Source organism: Elgaria multicarinata, chromosome 17, assembly GCF_023053635.1.
Source record: "Elgaria multicarinata webbii isolate HBS135686 ecotype San Diego chromosome 17, rElgMul1.1.pri, whole genome shotgun sequence".
Taxonomy (NCBI): Eukaryota; Metazoa; Chordata; class Lepidosauria; order Squamata; family Anguidae; genus Elgaria; species Elgaria multicarinata.
In genome coordinates, this window is record NC_086187.1 from 13,573,760 (window position 1) to 13,591,520 (window position 17,761).

The following is a 17,761-nucleotide window of genomic DNA, read 5'->3' on the forward strand; positions in this document are numbered from 1 at the left end:
CTAGCTTTAGGACCCTGAGAGAACACAGACTCAAATGCAAATGGAAAGAATATAGGAACATAAGAAGAGTCCTGATGCTGGATCAGACCAAGGATCCATCTAGTCTAGCGCTCTGTTCACACAGGGGCCCAACAGCCATCGGCCAGGGATGAACAAGCAGGACATGGTGCAACAGCACCCTCCCGCCCACGTTCCCCAGCAACTGGTGCACACAGGCTTATTGCCTTGAATAGTGGAGGTAGCACACAACCATCAGGGCTATTAGCCATTGATAGCCTTTGCCTCCAGGAAAAGCTTCAGATGAGAGAAGATGGGCTTATAAATGTACACACACACCCCTACCTTTTAGGTCCCTTTAGCCCAGCCTTCCTCAACCTGGGGCGCTCCAGATGTGTTGGACTGCATCTCCCAGAATGCCCCAGCCAGCAGCTGGCTGGGGCATTCTGGGAGTTGTAGTCCAACACATCTGGAGCGCCCCAGGTTGAGGAAGGCTGCTTTAGCCCAAAGATCCTCAAAGGCTCCACCTACAGGAAACATTTTTCACACAGATCCATTTGCTGAGAAGCTCCAAAAGATTCTGGGGCATGTTTTGGGGCACGGGTGAGCAAGAATGATTTCTCAGCAACCTTCTTTATTTATTTAAAACATTTCTTCGCCGCCTTTCAGGGCAGAAGTCTTCACAACGCAGCTTACAACAATAAAATACATAGAAACCGTTCAAATAGTAAAAGCAATAAAAACGTAATTGCAATAAAATAGCAATTTCGAACAAGAAACCCCCCAAAAAACAACCCAGCAGGAACAACAATCGCAGCAATAACAGTACTCATCGTGGAAAGGTCATGGTAAAAGAAAAGGTTTTCAAGGCCTTCTTAAAAGCCTGCAAGGGTGGTGCGTGGTGGACTTCCGATGGGAGTTTGTTCCTCAGGTGTGGGACCACTGCAGTTTAGGGGGGAAATGCTTCTTAGTAACTGTTGTTAGACAATTACTAGGAATCCTTGTTGATCGATGGGTAGATCCTGGTCTACCTTCTGCCCATCCCTGACCCAGAGCATGTACAAAGTTCCTGCAGGGCGCTGGCCAGTTAAACTGAGTGTGAGAACACAGCGCTGGCTTGCAGCTATGCATTGATAGCAAAATACAAGCTTGTCTTTCTTTGGAAACATTCCTGCAGGCCTATAGCATGGCCTGCATCGGGGGGGGGGGGGGGCAGAAAGTAGAACGGGTTCCTGGTAGATCTCTGAAAGATTTGCAGTAGATCTGACCAGGGTCTCGGATTCTCACATGTTTAACAATAACGAAAACAAAACAAAAACGACGCAGCTGAAATGAAGAAAGCTGCGAGAGAGTGGTGGAGGAACCCCAGAAAGGCTGGTCGGCTCAGTTCCGTCATGGAAAATCTTGAGTTCTGTTCCCACTCTCATGCACTCAGAACGACATGGTGTTGAGCGACTAGCAATCGTGGGATTCTCCTGGGTGCTCCCGGGATTATTATTATTATTATTATTTATTTATTTATATAGCACCATCAATGTACATGGTGCTGTACAGAGTAAAACAGTAAATAGCAAGACCCTGCCGCATAGGCTTACATTCTAATAAAATCATAATAAAACAATAAGGAGGGGAAGAGAATGCAAACAGGCACTGGGTAGGATTAATCGGTTTCCTTTTCTAGGTTCCTGAGCGCTTTGGCGGTGCTGGCAGAGCGGCCTGAGTTGGTGGAACGGGTCATGATCACACGGACCATGTGCCCAGAGGGGGCCTACCAGGTCCGCCTTTGCAAAGATGGCACCTGGACCACTGTGCTGGTGGATGACATGCTGCCCTGTGACGAGTGTGGCTACCTCCTCTTCTCTCAGGTTGGTGCTGGGATTTGATTTGGCCGCCACTAGCCATCGCAGCAGGATGGGCTGCAGAGGGATGGGGGCGGGGGTGATATTAAGTGGGTGGGCGATGGGGTTATGTGAAAGCGACTCTCTTATGGCAAGAGCCAAGAGGTGCTGTGCTCTGTGTCTCCTGAAAGCCTACCTGGCTTCAGCTTAGAAGTTTGTTCGGAACACGGGTGGGCAGAAAATAGCTCTCCAGGTATTTTGGACTTCAACTCCCAGCATTCCTGACCATTGGCCCTGCTGGCAGGGGCTTCTGGGAGTTGATGTCCCCTGGTTTAGAAGATGAGCAGGGTTGCTTTTTACACCGTGGCTTTGCAGGGGAGTTTAAAATAGAGAATGTGGTCATGGATGCAGAATTCAGCTTCCATTTTTTTTAAAAAAGAAAGACTTTCTAATCCTAATAGGTTGCACAAGTATGCTTGAAAGCATGTGGGCTATACCTGGTGAAACCTCAGAAGCCAGAGGGATGGCTGAATATTTATTTATTTATTTATTTATTTATTTATTTATTTGTAATCTCTCAGGAGTTCACAACATTGATAAGCAAAGCCAGACTAAATAATTGGATGGAGAGTGTGGCTTACATTATGCAAATACACCCAATTTTAGGGTGACCACATGGAATGGAGGACAGGGCTCCTTTATCTTTAACAGTTGCAAAGAAAGGGGAATTTCATCAGGTGTCCTTTGTAGGCATGCAGCACTTGGTGAAATTCTCTCTTCATCGCAACAGTTAAAGCTGCAGGAGCTATACTAGAGTGACCAGGTACAAAAGAGGGCAGGGCTCCTGCAGCTTTAACTGTTGTGAGGAAGAGGGAATTTCACGAGGTTCCCCATATATACAAATGACACCTGCTGAAATTTCCTTTTCTATGCAACTGTTAAAGATACAGGAGCCCTGTCCCCCTTTCCATATGGTCACCCCACCCAATTTGCCCGATTTATACAATTGCAGAACCCGCAACCTTGGCCCAAAGTGGACAGCCTGTAACACAGGTGCTGTAAAAGTGGATAAGGCCAAACCCGGCCCGTTCGTAAGCTACCAGTGTACGTAAAGCAGAATCTAGGGTGACCGTACGGAAAGGAGGACGGGGCTCCGGTATCTTTAACAGTGGCGTAAAAAAGGGGATTTCAGCAGGTGTCGCTTGTATGCATGCAGCACCTGGTGAAATTCCCCGCTTCATCACAACAGTTAAAGCTGCAGGAGCTCTGCCCTATTGAGCCAGCGTGACCAGGTACAAAAGAGGGCAGGGCTCCTGCAGCTTGAACTGTTGTGATGAAGCAGGGAATTTCACCAGGTGCTGCATGCATACAAGCGACACCTGCTGAAATCCCCTTTTTTATACAAAGATACAGGCGCCCTGCCCGCTTTTCCATAGGGTCACAATAGCGGAATCAGCTTCCTAAAAGGCCGGTGGGAAATCAGCCCCCGGTTCCAGCCTCTTGTTGGCTGCCTTGTTTTGCAACCCTTGTCTTGTGTTCCTCCCCTATCTCCCCCTCCCCCCCCCCCCCAGGCCCAGAGGAAGCAGCTGTGGGTAGCCCTGATCGAGAAGGCCCTGGCCAAACTCCACGGTTCGTACTTTGCCCTCCAGGCGGGGCGCGCCATCGAAGGCCTAGCTACGCTCACCGGCGCCCCCTGCGAGAGCCTGATGCTGCAGGTCAGCTCCACTAACCCTCGCGAGGAGCCCATTGACACTGACCTCATCTGGGCCAAAATGCTGAGTTCTAAGGAGGCTGGGTAAGACGAGGCAGGAGGGAGGGCTTCCCCTTCAGCCGGGAGGAGCGTAAAGATCCTAATAGGAGGCGTAGCCAGCCAGCTCTTCCCTCCCCCGCCAACCCCCCCCTCTCCCTTCAGCTAGATTGCCGGCCCAACCAGGGCCGTGTCGCTTAGCTGGCCGGCTTGTGTTTTTGACGCAGCGTGTCCCTAGGACGCGGGGCTCCCAAACGGCTTTTCCCCGTAGCGTTTATCCCGGCCAAATGCATTTCCAGCCCCTTCTCGTGTCCTTATCCTTGTTCCAATGTGGTCCTCGCCCGCGCAATAGCAGGCCGGGATTTGGGTGTCTACACTACCTGTGGTCGGTTGGGCCACATCGTGACCCAAGGGAAGAGGGATTCAGCCGGAACGTAGGGGGAAACGGTCAAGAGCTGAAGTGGGCCGGTGAGAGGCTCACCGCTGTGAATTGTAGCCGTAGGTCGGGATGTCGGAGGCATCCGTTTCAGGGGTGGAGCTCGGCGGGTTTTCGCCGTCTCGGTCCCCCGGATTCCGGCTCATTGGTCTGCAAGCATCAGGCCCCAAGTGGGCCAGGTTTCCCTGTGCCGGACATCCAGAGTCATAGGATTATAGAAAGCTTCTCCCTGGGAGGAAGAAGGAGACTCTGGCTAACAGCGACCCCGCCGCTGCGTGCAAATTACTCCTTTTCCCTCCTGAGACCCAAGAGGGAAAAGGAGCCATTTAACAACCCTGCTACCGCTGTGCGTAAATGACTTCTTTTCCCCCTCGGGTTCTGGGATGAAAAAGGAGCCATTGCCATGTTCCGGCGACGAGCCAGCAGCTTGACTTGTCAGGGGAAATCCATTGAGCCCCAAGAGGGCCGGGTTTTCCCACGCCGGACACCCAGAGTCAAAAGAACACAGGAAGCTGCTTTATCATCTAGCTCAGTATTGTCGAAGCTGACTTCCAGCGGCTCTCGCGAGTTTTTTTCGTGGCCCTACCTGGAGATGCCAGGAATCGAACCTGGGACCTTCCACATGCAGAGCATAGGCTCTGCCACTGAGCCACGGCCCAGCCAGTCCCTGGCTGTCCTCTTTCTTAGTCCCTTTCTACACCATACGGGTGTAGAGGGGGGGGGGGCGATCCCGGACTTACCTCCTTCTCAGTTATCCCGGGGAAATAGAGGGATCATCCCTCCCTGATCCCGGGATCCCCTGTGCATCATTTGGATGCACAGGGATGGTCCCTGGAAAAATCCTAGGTGTGGAAAGGGCCTTAGTCAGCTGGAGCTGCGTAGAAATACTGCAAATCCCAGAATGCCCTGCACTGGTGACAGGCCATTGGGGAGGCTAGTTTCGCAAGTTGCTTTCTGCATGGGTCTAGAGGGCAGGGGGCACTCAGAAGTGCTCATTGCAGCCTATGCAGTCGCCCCGAGGAGAAGGCAACTGCCCCCAGCTGTCTTGTTCTATGTTAGCGTGGGCTTCTGGCACGCACAGGCTATTACGTTCTCGACTGGGGCTCCCTTTCCCAGTTGTTTTTCTGCACATCCAATTGCTAGCTTTTCTTCTTCTTTTCCTCCTTCGGGTCACTTAGCAACCCTAAGAGCTAAAGCTCCTGAAAAGAGGCCGTGATTCAGTTCCAATCCAAACCCTCAAGTCGATAGCCTTACTTGCCTGGAGTTGAGTTTGGCCCGTTTCGGTGCTGCAGTTCTCATTCACAGCCCCCTGAGATGATCCGACTGAGCCGCGCCCACCCCCACCCCCCAACCCAGCGGTATGGGAGCGTCAAAGCTCTTTGCCGTCCGCGGCGTTGCCTTCTACGCACAGTAGCCCTTTGCACGCGACGGTGGGCCCTGCTTTGACTGCCTCTGGCTGTCGAGAATGTGAGGCTGAGCAACGTCTGCAGAGGCAGGAGAGGAGCTGGCAGGAAGGGAGAGGGCGGAAGAGGGTGGCGGTGGTGGTGGCGGAAGCAGAGGCATGACCAGGGTGGCTGGACAGCCGGGCGCAGGTGGGGAAATCCAAAGACTTGGGCTTGCTACAAGGAAACCTTTGCTACTAGATGTTTAGCAGCACAGTATATCACAGCCTGCTCCAACTCTGCAAGTAGAAAACTAGTACCGGAAGAAGTGTTGTGGGCTAGATTTTGTTTCTTCCTTGCAAGGAGTTTTCCCACATGAGATATCATTCAGAATTGCCCCCCACCTCACTCCCGGCAACCCATCTCATTTTGCTGCAGGTCTCGACCAGCCTGATAAGCGCAAGCGATTCCTGCATTTTGTGTAACGTTAAGGGGCGGAGGGCGGGTGTGTGTGATTTCTTCATTCGCCTTTTACCTGAATTTTTCTTGTTCTAAATCACCTTGAACTTATGAAAACGGTTACGGAGTAATACTTATAATTAGCTAATGCCTTCGTGTGGCGCAGAGCGGTAAAGCAGCAGTTTCTGCAGCTGAAACTCTCCCCACGGCCTGAGTTCGATCCCAGCAGAAGCTGGTTTCAGGCAGCCGGCTCGGGTCGACTCAGCCTTCCATCCTCCCGAGGTCGGTAAAATGAGAACCCAGTTAGCTGGGGGAAAGGTAATAACGGCTGGGGAAGGCAACGGCAAACCACCCCCCTATAAAGCCTGCCAAGAAAACGTCAGCGAAAGCTGGCGTCCCTCCAAGAGTCAGAAATGACTCAGTGCTTGCACGAGAGGTTCCTTTCCTTTCCTTTCCTTGTTTCTTTAGTGATCTTGATTTATTATGGAGTATGTTCTTCTTTTTGTTGCCTTCGTTTCTTAACTTTATTTCAAAATAGAATAAATTTTTGTGATTTTTTTTTTAAAAAAAGGCTAAAAAAAAATGTGATTAAAATAAGAGAAATAGCTCCCCAAACTACGTCCTTTTGGTTGGTTCCTGATGCTAAGCCAGGTCGTGTAAATCGTTGTCCTTTCTTTTCTCCCTCCTCTACCCCCACATTTTCTTTCCCATCCTCTACTCCGCAGTTTTCTGATGGGCGCATCGTGCGGAGGGGGCAACATGAAGGTGGACGACGCAGCTTACGAGAGCATGGGCCTCCGGCCTCGGCACGCATACTCCATATTGGATGTACGGGACGTGCAAGGATGCAGGTAAGAACAGCCAAGCCAAAGGAGGCTAAAGGGAGACCTGGTAGAGGTGTACAAAATCATGCATGGCATGGAGAATGTGGACAGGGAGACATTTTTCTCCCTCTCTCAAAATACTAGAACCCAACGGGGTCATCCCATGAAGCTGATGGATGGGAGATCCAGGACGAATAAATGGAAGGACTTCTTCACACAGCGCATAGATAGATTGTGGAACTCACTACCACAAGATGTGGTGATGGCCACCAATCTGGATGGCTTTAAAAGGGGGGTTGGATAAATTCCTGGAGGAGAAGGCTATCCATGGCTACTAGTCTTGATGGCTGTGTGCTACCTCCAGTATCTGAGGCAATAAGCCCTGAGACGAGCAGAAGATCATAGGTTCTTAGCTAATTTAGGAAGCTTCCTTGTGAGTGAGTGAATAATTTACTTGTTTATAGCACAAAGACCATTGCAAAATTCAGAATTGCTCACATATAGCAACACACAATATTTGAAATATTCAAAATATACAAAGTACGATCCTTGCTCAACCAAGGGGTCAGGCAGTGGGTCACTCTAGGGGTGCACCGTTTATCTAAAGCACCCACCCTTGGCTATCGCAACATGCCAAAGTCACAAGGTTAATTTCAGTAATTACCTTACAACCTAAAATACTAGCAGTCAACATCAGGCACTACCGTGTAAATGGGATCTCTGATGATACCGTATTTCTTCGATTGTAAGACGCCATCGATTGTAAGACGCACACTAATTTCAGTACCACCAACAGGGAAAAAAAACCCTAAAACACACCCGCGATTCTAAAAACACACCCGTTTTTAGAGATGTTTATATGGGGGGAAAAGTGCGTCTTTGAATCAAAGAAATAGGGTAGTTTATAAAATGCTGTTAAATCAAATGGTCCCCCTTGCAATCTACACAGACTTCATTTAGAAAGTTATTTCTGAATTTTGGGGCTGCTACCGCAAACTTTGCAACCTTAATTGAGAAGCTTCCTTGTACTGAGTCAGACCGTTGGTCCATCTAGCTCAGTATTGTCAACACTGACTGGCAGTGGCTCTCCGGGGTTTCCAGGAGCTTTCCTTCCCAGCCCTACCTGGAGATCTCGGGGACGAAACCTTTGGCATACAAAGCACGTGCTCCACCACTAAGCTACGGCTGCTCTTGCTGAATTATCTACTTTAGCGTTCCTTAACCTGGTGCACCTCCAAGATATTTTGGACCTCAGCTCCTGTCACCAGTGGACAGTGGTGGAGTGCAGCTCCTATAATTGGGCCAACAGCCATGCTGGCTGGGAATTATGGGAGTTGCAGTCCAAAACACCTGGAGGGCACCAGTTTGGGGAAGACCAGGCTACTGACTTGATTTAAAATGTTCAATTGCAAGCTGCTGTTTCATCTCTCAGCTGGCTTGTCTATAAAAGCCGCTGTGATCAAGAGTTGGGTCATCTCTGTAAGAACATATAGAGATACATTGGGAAAAGCTACAGGTATAAGAACTAACTGATATTGCAGAAAACTTTCTCAGGTTAAAAGAGCCAGAAGTTTAATGTAGAGTTAAGGTATTATCATGAGCCTCGTGTGGCGCAGAGCGGTAAAGCAGCAGTTTCTGCAGCTGAAACTCTCCCCACGGCCTGAGTTCGATCCCAGCGGAAGCTGGTTTCAGGCAGCCGGCTTGGGTCGACTCAGCCTTCCATCCTCCCGAGGTCGGTAAAATGAGTACCCAGTTAGCTGGGGGAAAGGTAATCACGGCCGGGGAAAGCAACGGCGAACCACCCCGCTATAAGGCCTGCCAAGAAAATGTCAGCTAAAGCTGGCGTCCCTCCAAGAGTCAGTAATGACTCAGTGCTTGCACGAGAGGTTCCTTTCCTTTCCTAAGGTATTATCGGGGTTCTTTTCTTTCTTTTCACTCCCGAGAGATGCTTGCTCCTTTGTTGGTTGGTTGATTCTGTAATTTTCACTTTATCCCGCGAAAGCCGAAACATTTCCTCCGTAAAAACGATATGGCCAAATGAAGCTCTTTGGGTGTGATGAAGTTGGCACTTCTGTGCCCTGCCCAGCTCTTTGATCCCCTCCCCAGGGTGAAATGATGCGAAGCAGGCCAAGAGGCGAAAGCTCTTCAAGCGTCTCGTTTTCTGCAGTATTTCCACACTGCAAAGTGTGTGTGTTTTCGGGCGGCCCTGGCCATCATAATAGGATACTGTGGGGGTGTATTGGGCTCCAGAGTAGGGGCAAATCAGGGTGCCTGACTTTAGTTGGGTTTCTACCAGTGGTTGCACCACCGCTTCCTTCTTCACTTAGCTGTTTTAATAAATATAAAAAGGCAATAAAAATAAAAGGGGGGCAATCTGGTGCCTCCCCCCAATGTTTTTTGCTACAACTCCCATAAGAACATCAGAAGAGCCCTGCTGGATCAGACCAAGGGCCCATCTAGTCCAGAACTCTGTTCACACAGGGGCCAAACAGCTATGAGCTAGGGATCCACAAGCAGGACATGGTGCAACAGCACCCTCCCACCCATGTTCCCCAGCAACTGGTGCTCACAGGCTTACTGACTCGGATACTGGAGGTAGCTCACAACCATCAAGGCCAGTAGCCATTGATAGCCTTCGCCTCCAGGAATTTATCCACCTCCCCCTTTTAAAGCCATCCAATTTGGTGGCCATCACTACATCTTGCGGTAACGAATTCCATAATTTAACTCTGCACTGTGTGAAGAAGGACTTCATAGAATCATGGAATAGCAGAGTTGGAAGGGGCCTACAAGGCCATCGAGTCCAACCCCCTGCTCAATACAGGAATCCACCCTTCTTTTTATTTGTCCTGGATCTCCCACCAATCCGCTTCATGGGCCATGCGAACCCGTATTTAGCGTGGCCAACGGCCATGAATTTTGGGAGTTGTAGTTCAGAACTTCTGGAGGCCACCATTCACCCCTCTAATCCTTGTGCAGCGGAGGTGATTACGGAATGTGCGTCTTCTCTCATCCCTGTGCGGCAAGCCTCACCTCTTAAAATCCCACCCTTCTACACAACTCTTAAGATTGCAGGAGCCCCGTGTACCTGTTCATCCGAAAGAGTAAGCAAGAGAGATGAACATAGGCAGGAAATAATTTAAATAGTGTCCAAGGTTGCAGGTTGGATTAAAGGTGGCTCCTGGGCGGTTTAGAGTTGAAGGCCACTTGCTCTTAAACCCTCAGGGCCCAGCATACCTTGGGAAGCTGGAGCCCCTCTTCTCGTGAGAGTTCGTCCACCCTGCACTCTCAAGAAGCGACTCCGCACCACGTGCATTTTTCCAACCATGCCTGACTTGCGCACTGGGACATACGGTGGAGTTGCTCCACCCTCCCTGATGCCCCCTGTGTGTGACGGGCGCGCACATGCGTGTATAACACTTTTATACCACTTTTTAATCGAACGGATACAGGAAGCCACGTCGTGGATCTCCCTCCATCCCGAGAGGGGCTGGGGGTCAAAGCCCCGCCTTCATAGCTTTTAGGAAATGCCGTAAAACTAGGGCTGCAGTGTTTAGCCGATGGATAATGATTAAAAAGGAGGGATGGCAAGTGCCGTCTTAAAAGAGGCATTCTCATACCTGGGAGAGAATGCCTCTTCTAAGGGGCTGTCTGCTACAACACTTGCGTGCAGCCTCTAAAATCAAGGGGAACGGCTGCTGCTCCTTCAGAAATCCTCTTTTGACCCCTATGTGAATGTAATTGATCCTCAGTTAATTGGCTGAAACCAATAAGATGAATTAATGTAACTTTTCTTTAACCAGGGTGCGGCCCTCATAAAACCCTTCACATTCCTGCAGGCTATTAGCAGTTTAGGTTGCAATCCTACGCACCATTACTTGGAAGTAAGCCCCATTGAGCACAGTGTGACTTACTTCTCAGTAAACATGCCTTGTTAATTTCTTAATTTATCTGATGCTGTGGATGAAATTACTCAATCCTGGCTACTGCAGGCCGTCGGATTCTCTGTTTGGAAACTCTTTTGAGTCTCCTTTTTTTATTATTTAGATGAGCAGGGTAGGATTTTGCAACTCCGTAAAAAAAGCTTCCGCCGATTCTTGGCACATGTCCGGCTGAGGTCTGACTTCCGTCCTTCCTTCCTTTAGGCTGCTGCGACTCCGTAACCCCTGGGGACGCTTCTCCTGGAACGGCAGCTGGTCTGACGAATGGCCCCACTGGCCGGCACACTTGCGGCATGAACTCATGCCCCACGGGAGCAGCGAGGGAGTCTTCTGGATGGAATACAGCGACTTCATCAGGTATTCCCATGTTGCATGGAGCCAGATGTGTCCTGTGCCTCTGAGGTCCTGGTTCTGCTGCCTTGGGAGGCCTGGGTTTGGGTGCTGCGTGCCTCACATACAGATCAGATGGGGAAGGCATCTCCTTGGCCTGAGGCAGACATAATAACCTAAGTTATAAGCAGCACACTGAGACAATGTTCAGTACACCTGTTGCTGCTGTTTTCACGTTTTGCTTATTGTTCAGAAGCAGGGCTGTGGAGTCTGCACATAAAACCTCTGACTACGACTCCTTTATTCATGGCACCTCCGACTCCTTTAATTATATATTGATATAGGAAATAAATTTCCTATATATTTTTGTGAACTGCCCAGAGAGCTCCAGCTATTGGGCGGTATAGAAATGTAATAAATAAATAAATAAATAAATAAATAAATAAATAAATAAATAAATAAATTTCCTACAGCGACTGCAAGCACGCAACTTTTTAGAACCCTAACTTGTTAAAGCCCGGGTCTGAAGGCTATAGCTAAGACATTCTGAGTTTTTTTTAATTATTATTTATTAGGAAGGAAAGGAAAGGAACCTCTCGTGCAAGCACTGAGTCATTGCTGACTCTTGGAGGGACACCAGCTTTCGATGATGTTTTCTTGGCAGGCCTTATAGCGGGGTGGTTTGCCGTTGCCTTCCCCGGCCATGATTACCTTTCCCCCAGCTAGCTGGGTACTCACTTTACCGACCTTGGGAGGATGGAAGGCTGAGTCGACCCAAGCCGGCTGCCTGAAACCAGCTTCCGCTGGGATCGAACTCAGGCCGTGGGGAGAGTTTCGGCTGCAGAAACTGCTGCTTTACCGCTCTGCGCCCCAAAAATGAAAACAATGAGGTTATATTTTTATTAATTTATTTAATTGCTTTTATATCGCCCCATAGCCGAAGTTCTCTGGGCGGTTTATCAAAAGACTATAGAGTATAAAGTAATAGGATATGAAACTATAAAAGAAAATCAGGAACAACTTTCTCTACTAGTTCAAAAATCTAAAGTATATACTTTGATATCAAAGTCAAAACTACAAAAAAGTAAGAAACAATTGAACCCCTAAAACAACTAAACAAATGACCATTTTAAAAGAAATGAACTCAGTTAGGTACATAAGTAACATAAACCTTTTTCGAGATTAAAGTATCATTTGAATATAAAATTCAAGGGAATATACATATCGCAACTCTATATACAATTTAAATTTATTAGGAGTCGAAGTCGGTACATTTTTACCGACTCCGACTCCAGTAACCCAAGAGTTACTTCCAACTCCGACTCCATGACTCCGACTCCACAGCCCTGTTCAGAAGACACCTTAAACCGTGGCTTTAATGGAGGGCTTCGCTCCCTGAGCCACAAGAAGGCCGTTCTCCTCCCCACGTCCCTGAGATATTGTGCACCGAAGAGAATAGTGTGGAAATATCTCGCTAAAGCCAGACACGGCGTTGGGACGCGCTTTGATCACGTCCCGCATTGCTGCCGTGCGTCCGGGTGCTGACGTCTGCCTGTTCCCTTGCCAGGTATTTCGACTCGGTGGACATCTGCAAGCTCCATTCGGACTGGCATGAGGTCCGGGTGCAGGGCACCTTCCCGAACAAGGCTAGTGGCCCCATAACCGTGACCTCGCTGACGGTGCTGGAGCGCGCAACCTTGGAGTTCGCCCTTTTCCAAGAAGGCAGCAGGTGAGGCTGTGGATCCGTCAGGGCTCTTGCTATCGAGTCTAGAAGGCCAGCGCGCTCTCCTGGTCCTGCACGCGCCATCCCTTGTACACGGTCCCTGTGGCATTCCTGCCCATTCACCCTTGTGAATGCCTTTTTTCAGCGGAGGCCAGTGGCACCGGTTTCACTGGGGCTGTGAATCCACCCTGGGTTTCAGTCCAAACCAACCAGAACTCTCAAAGAGCTCTCCAAGGTGCTGAACCTAGTTTGGGAATAGGATTCAGCTATCCAAGGTGCTGGACTTGCTGAAAATCCCATCCTCTACACAGCTATTAAAAAGGCACAGCAGGACTATCCTCCTTTCGCCTCTGTTCAGCCTCTCTCTCTGTTGGACACAAAACCCACATAAGTCCCACCACTGCCATTCGCCTTCGGTCAGGATGGAGGCCACTGATTTCCCCTTTCAAGACCTATGGTTCAGCACAGCCTTCCTCAGCCTGATGCCCTCCAGATGTGTTGGACTGCAACTCGTCTAATTTCTGGGCGGCTTTACCATTGGCCATGCCAGCTGGGGATTATGGGAGTTGTGGTCCAGCACTTTGGAGGACACCAGGTTTATTTCTTTATTATTGCATTTATAGCCCACCTTTTTTCCTCCAAGGAACCCAAGGCGGCATACATAATCCTCCTCCTCTCCATTTTATCCTCACAACAACAACCCTGTGAGGTAGGCTGGGCTGAGAGCCTGTGACTGGCCCAGAGTCACCAGGGGGTTTTCATCGATGAGTGGGGATTAGAACCCGGATCTCTTGACTCCCCCTCCAACACTTTAGCCGCTACACCACACTGGTCCAAAGCAGCCTTCCCCAACATGATGCCTTCCAAACGGCATGGACTGCAGCTCCTATTAGCCCTAGCTGTCTTGGCCAATGGTGATGGGAGTTGTAGTCTCAAACATCTGGAGGGCACCACACTGTGCAAAGCTAGTTGAGAGCATTTGAAATTGAACAACACCTTGTATTCAGCCAGCCCTGCTTCCATCCTTCCTTGTAATGCCTGGGTGATCCCATATTCCCCCTCTCCCACCCTCCATCTTGTTCCTGTTTCCCCAGTTGCAAGAGCCCTTGATCCATCTAGACCAATACGGCCAACACTGACTGGCAGCAGCTCTCCCAAGATGTTAGACTGGAGTCTTTCCCAGCTCTAGCTGGAGTAGGGTTGTCACGAGCTGCCGACTGGGTCTGTCAGGGCAGAGGACTTCCCCACATCTGGCCCTCACGGACCCAGTTGAGTGCGCTCGGCATGAGCGTGGACCCATGTCCCAGCGTCCGTGAGCCCCCCACAAGCACTGGGCTGCCAACATCATGCATTTCCCCCCTTCATAATAATGGCGGCCACCATTGGATCAGAAGCAGGAAAAGTGCTGTTTCCAGAGCCTTGGGAAATCACTCATCCATCCCCCCAGTGCCTGTGGGGGCCATTAACGGGGTACTTTAAGGGGTAAAAGGAGGCCTGCAGCGGAGGTTCACACAGCCCGGCTCGCTGGGACGGGTGGCAGCAGCAGCAGCGAGGCGAGTGCCCGCCGAGCACCACGGAGGCGATTTCGTCCTTCCCTAAGCTGGAGGTGGCAGGGATTGAACCCGGGACCTTCTGGATGGGAAGCGGGTGCTCCACCCCAGAGCTGCAGCCCTTTCCCTCTTCTCGCCTCGGCAGGCGCTCGGACACGGTGGATAGCCATTTGCTGGACCTCTGCATCATGGTGTTCCGAGCCACCTTCATCAACGGCAGCAAGCTCAGCCTGGGCCGGCTGATGGCGCACAGCAAGCGGGCCGTCAAGAAGTTTGTCAACTGCGACGTCATGCTGGAGCCGGGCGAGTACGCCGTGGTGTGTTGTGCCTTCAACCACTGGAGCACCACGGCGACGAGCACCGCCTCGGGCCAAGGTAATGGCAGCGTGGCTGTGGGCAAGGGCTGGCCTGGGGCTGGGGGTGCAACGTTAAAAGGAAAAGCCCACCTGGAGTCATGTTTTCAAGATGGCTTCAAATGATAAAGACGCGTTGCCCTTCGTTCTCAGTTGAAATCTGCCCTGTTTGTTTAAGCGGGCTCCCTCCAAACAGTCAGCTAGATAATTGTGACTTGATTCGCTGGTGGAGGGAACAACCCTCTGCCTCCTAGACAGCATTTGGGAGGCCCTGGCATTTTGGGGGATTCCTGGATCCAGAGACAGAGCTCCGATCTCAGACCCAGGAATCCAAGCTCACCTCCCCCTCGCAGCTGGCGCGGAGGGAAACACGGCCTTGGAGAGGAGGTAGAGGTTCTGTGGACTGGGGATGCTGGCTGACGAAGAATCCTCTGGGCACCAGCATCATTCCCTCACTCTCCACAGAGTCACAGCTAGACGGGCAAAAAAGCCCATCTAGCAAAAATGCAGAGCAGGAGGAGCACGGAGGCGAAGATCATCTCCCCACTCCTCTCACTCTGCGTAGGTCACCCATCAGCCTCCGAGTTCAGAGGCTGATGGGCGTCCCAGCAGGATTGCTTCCTTAAAGGTTGTGACCCTAGCTTTCTCAGTAAACGCAAGAGGCGGTTGTGGATTTTGCCTTTGGATGGGTGATGTTTGTCTACATGGCCTTGAGGGGACTCTTCAAGACAAATAAAAGGGAGGACTTCTCCACACAGCGCAGAGATAAATTATAGAACTCACTTCCACAAGATGTGATGGCCACCCATTTGGATGGCTTTAAAAGGTGGGGGGGTGGATAAATTCCTAGAGGAGAAGGAGCTACAAGCCCTGATGGTTGTGTGCTGCCTCCAGTTTCCGAGGCAGTAAGCCTGTGTGCACCAGTTGCTGGGGAACATGGGTGGGAGGGTGCTGTTGCACCCATGTCCTTTGTGGGTGCCTGCTGTTGGCCACTGTGTGAACAGAATGCTGGACTAGATGGACCCTTGGTCTGATCCAGCAGGGCTCTTCTGATGTTCTGTGCGGACCCGGCATGTATTGAAGCTGATACCCTTAAGCTGAGCTCTGGGGATTCCGTGGGAGGGAAAAGCCAGAAGGTAGGAGAGGCAGGGCTTCAGCTTGGGACAAGGGGAGAACACTTTTCGGATGGACGGGACCCCCTGCACCCTGACTCTGCCTCACGCACCTCTTTCCCCCCCCGCCCCACTAGTGTCCAGCCCCAGTACCACCACCAGTGGATGCCCAGCTGCGGAGGTCTCCAGCTACATCCTGGCCATCTACAGCTCCCGCTTGGTCATGGTGGAGCAGATTGAGGCCCAGTCGACCACGTTGGCGGATGCCATCATCCTGCTCACAGAGAACAAGGGCGAGCGGCACGAGGTGGGTGCAGAGCAGCGCCCTTGGGGGGAATGCGCACTGGCGAGCAATAGAGGGCGCTGGTGGGTCAGCAGAGGGGATGCAGCCGACTTGGCAACATTGCAGCCCGGTGTCTTAGCAGGGACGCCGCCTGTGCCCGGCTGGGTCCAGGAATCCAGTGGATGCCCCCACGTCCTGCCCACCCCACGGATCCACTCTCGACACGAACGCGGTTCCCCGCCTGAGCGTTGCGAGGCCCTGGAGAGTTTCACGGGATGTTTGGCGAAGTCGGGTGTGGAAGATGGCCCCTTAGCAGAAAATTAACAAATAAATTTACGACCGGCGAAAGGAAATAGGGAACACGATACATTTTCTGTGGATAGTTATCATCATAACATATGATGTATATTGGTGACGCTCAACTTCATAACGCTCTCCCTGTAGCACAACAGTCTCTCTGGTTCATATGAACAATGTATTATTTATTTATTTATTATCCTTATTTACAATATTTATATACCGCTCCCCAGTCAGAATTTCCGAGCGGTGGACAAAATAAAATAGAATAAAAACAGAAGAGAAACACATTAAAAGTACATTTTAAAAGAAACCAGGTGCAAAATAAAGGCTTCCTGGAACAACGTTTTCAGGAGGCACCGGAAGGAATGCAAAGTTGGCACCTGCCTGACCTCCAGAGGTAGGGAATTCCACAGGAGGGGCGCCCCCACGCTGAAGGCTCTTCCCCTGGTGGATTCCAATCACACGATAGGTCCATGTGGAACCACCAGGGTCATGCCCTCGGATGACCTCAGTGACCGGGGCAGGTAGATAAGGGAGAAGGCGCCCTCTCAGGTATTCTACATTTTTCTACCTTGATTTATTATAATACTTGTTATGCCTGGACTGTCGCATGTAAAGGGAATGAAAGAAAATTCCTAAATAAGAAATTTAAACTGCAAGAAAGAGGAGGAGGAATGTAGAATTCATGGCAGAAGCAAGACTGAGTTTCCTACTTTATAGGTGTTTTTTAAAGTCACTGAGCTAGAGACGGTCTGCAGGTTTTTGCAAGCTGGCATCGGGGTGTTGGTTATCCTCCCACTTGGGGATTTCGCCTGTGGAGTCTGGAACGCCCCACTGCAGTCCTCCCCAGCCTGCTGCCCCTCTAGGTTGTGTTGGGCTACTCATAGCTCAGGCATGCTGGGAGTTGTAGTCCAACACATCTGGAGAGCCCAAGGTCGGGGATGGCTGGCCTTCAGCATTGCCACTTAGGCCCAGGTGGCAGTGAAGCAAACTCACCCCTGCGCAGGCCATGCTCCGAGGACTGACCGGCTGGCTTCCTTCCACAGGGGCGCGAGGGCATGACCTGCTACTACCTGACACACGGCTGGGCAGGCCTCATTGTCGTGGTGGAGAACCGGCACCCCAAATCCTACCTGCACGTCCAATGCGACTGCACGGACAGCTTCAATGTGGTGTCGACGCGGGGCAGCCTGAAGACGCAGGACAGCGTGCCCCCGCTGCACAGGTGAGAGGGGCAGGAGAGCGGGATGGCGGGGGAGGGCTGGGCTTTATTTCCCAGCATGCTCTAGCGGCGGAAGTTGCCGTTTGTAACGGGAACTCAGAAGAACGGAGTCCCTGGTTGGCCTTCGTTGTGGTTTTTCTGCAGCAGGCTAATTAGAATGCATGGTGAAGCCCCACCCCCAATTGGCAAGTCCAGATGCCCCCACCCACCCAAAAAAGATCAGGGAGTGGCAGACAGGGGCAGGAAGTCAGGCATCTAGAGCCC

At 50.9% G+C, this 17,761-nt stretch overlaps 1 protein-coding gene across 2 annotated transcripts in view; it reads left to right on the forward strand.

Moving 5' to 3' along the window:
• The window catches only part of CAPN15 (calpain 15), a 121,385-nt gene that overhangs the window by 98,466 nt on the left and 5,158 nt on the right, over positions 1-17,761 (forward strand). For both annotated transcript variants that reach the window (XM_063143069.1, XM_063143067.1), the window contains exons 5-12: positions 1,679-1,862; positions 3,407-3,630; positions 6,585-6,710; positions 10,829-10,981; positions 12,522-12,683; positions 14,373-14,602; positions 15,830-15,999; positions 17,322-17,500. In XM_063143069.1, the coding sequence (XP_062999139.1) occupies positions 1,679-1,862; positions 3,407-3,630; positions 6,585-6,710; positions 10,829-10,981; positions 12,522-12,683; positions 14,373-14,602; positions 15,830-15,999; positions 17,322-17,500 (1,428 nt within the window). The remainder of the gene's footprint in view (positions 1-1,678; positions 1,863-3,406; positions 3,631-6,584; positions 6,711-10,828; positions 10,982-12,521; positions 12,684-14,372; positions 14,603-15,829; positions 16,000-17,321; positions 17,501-17,761) is intronic.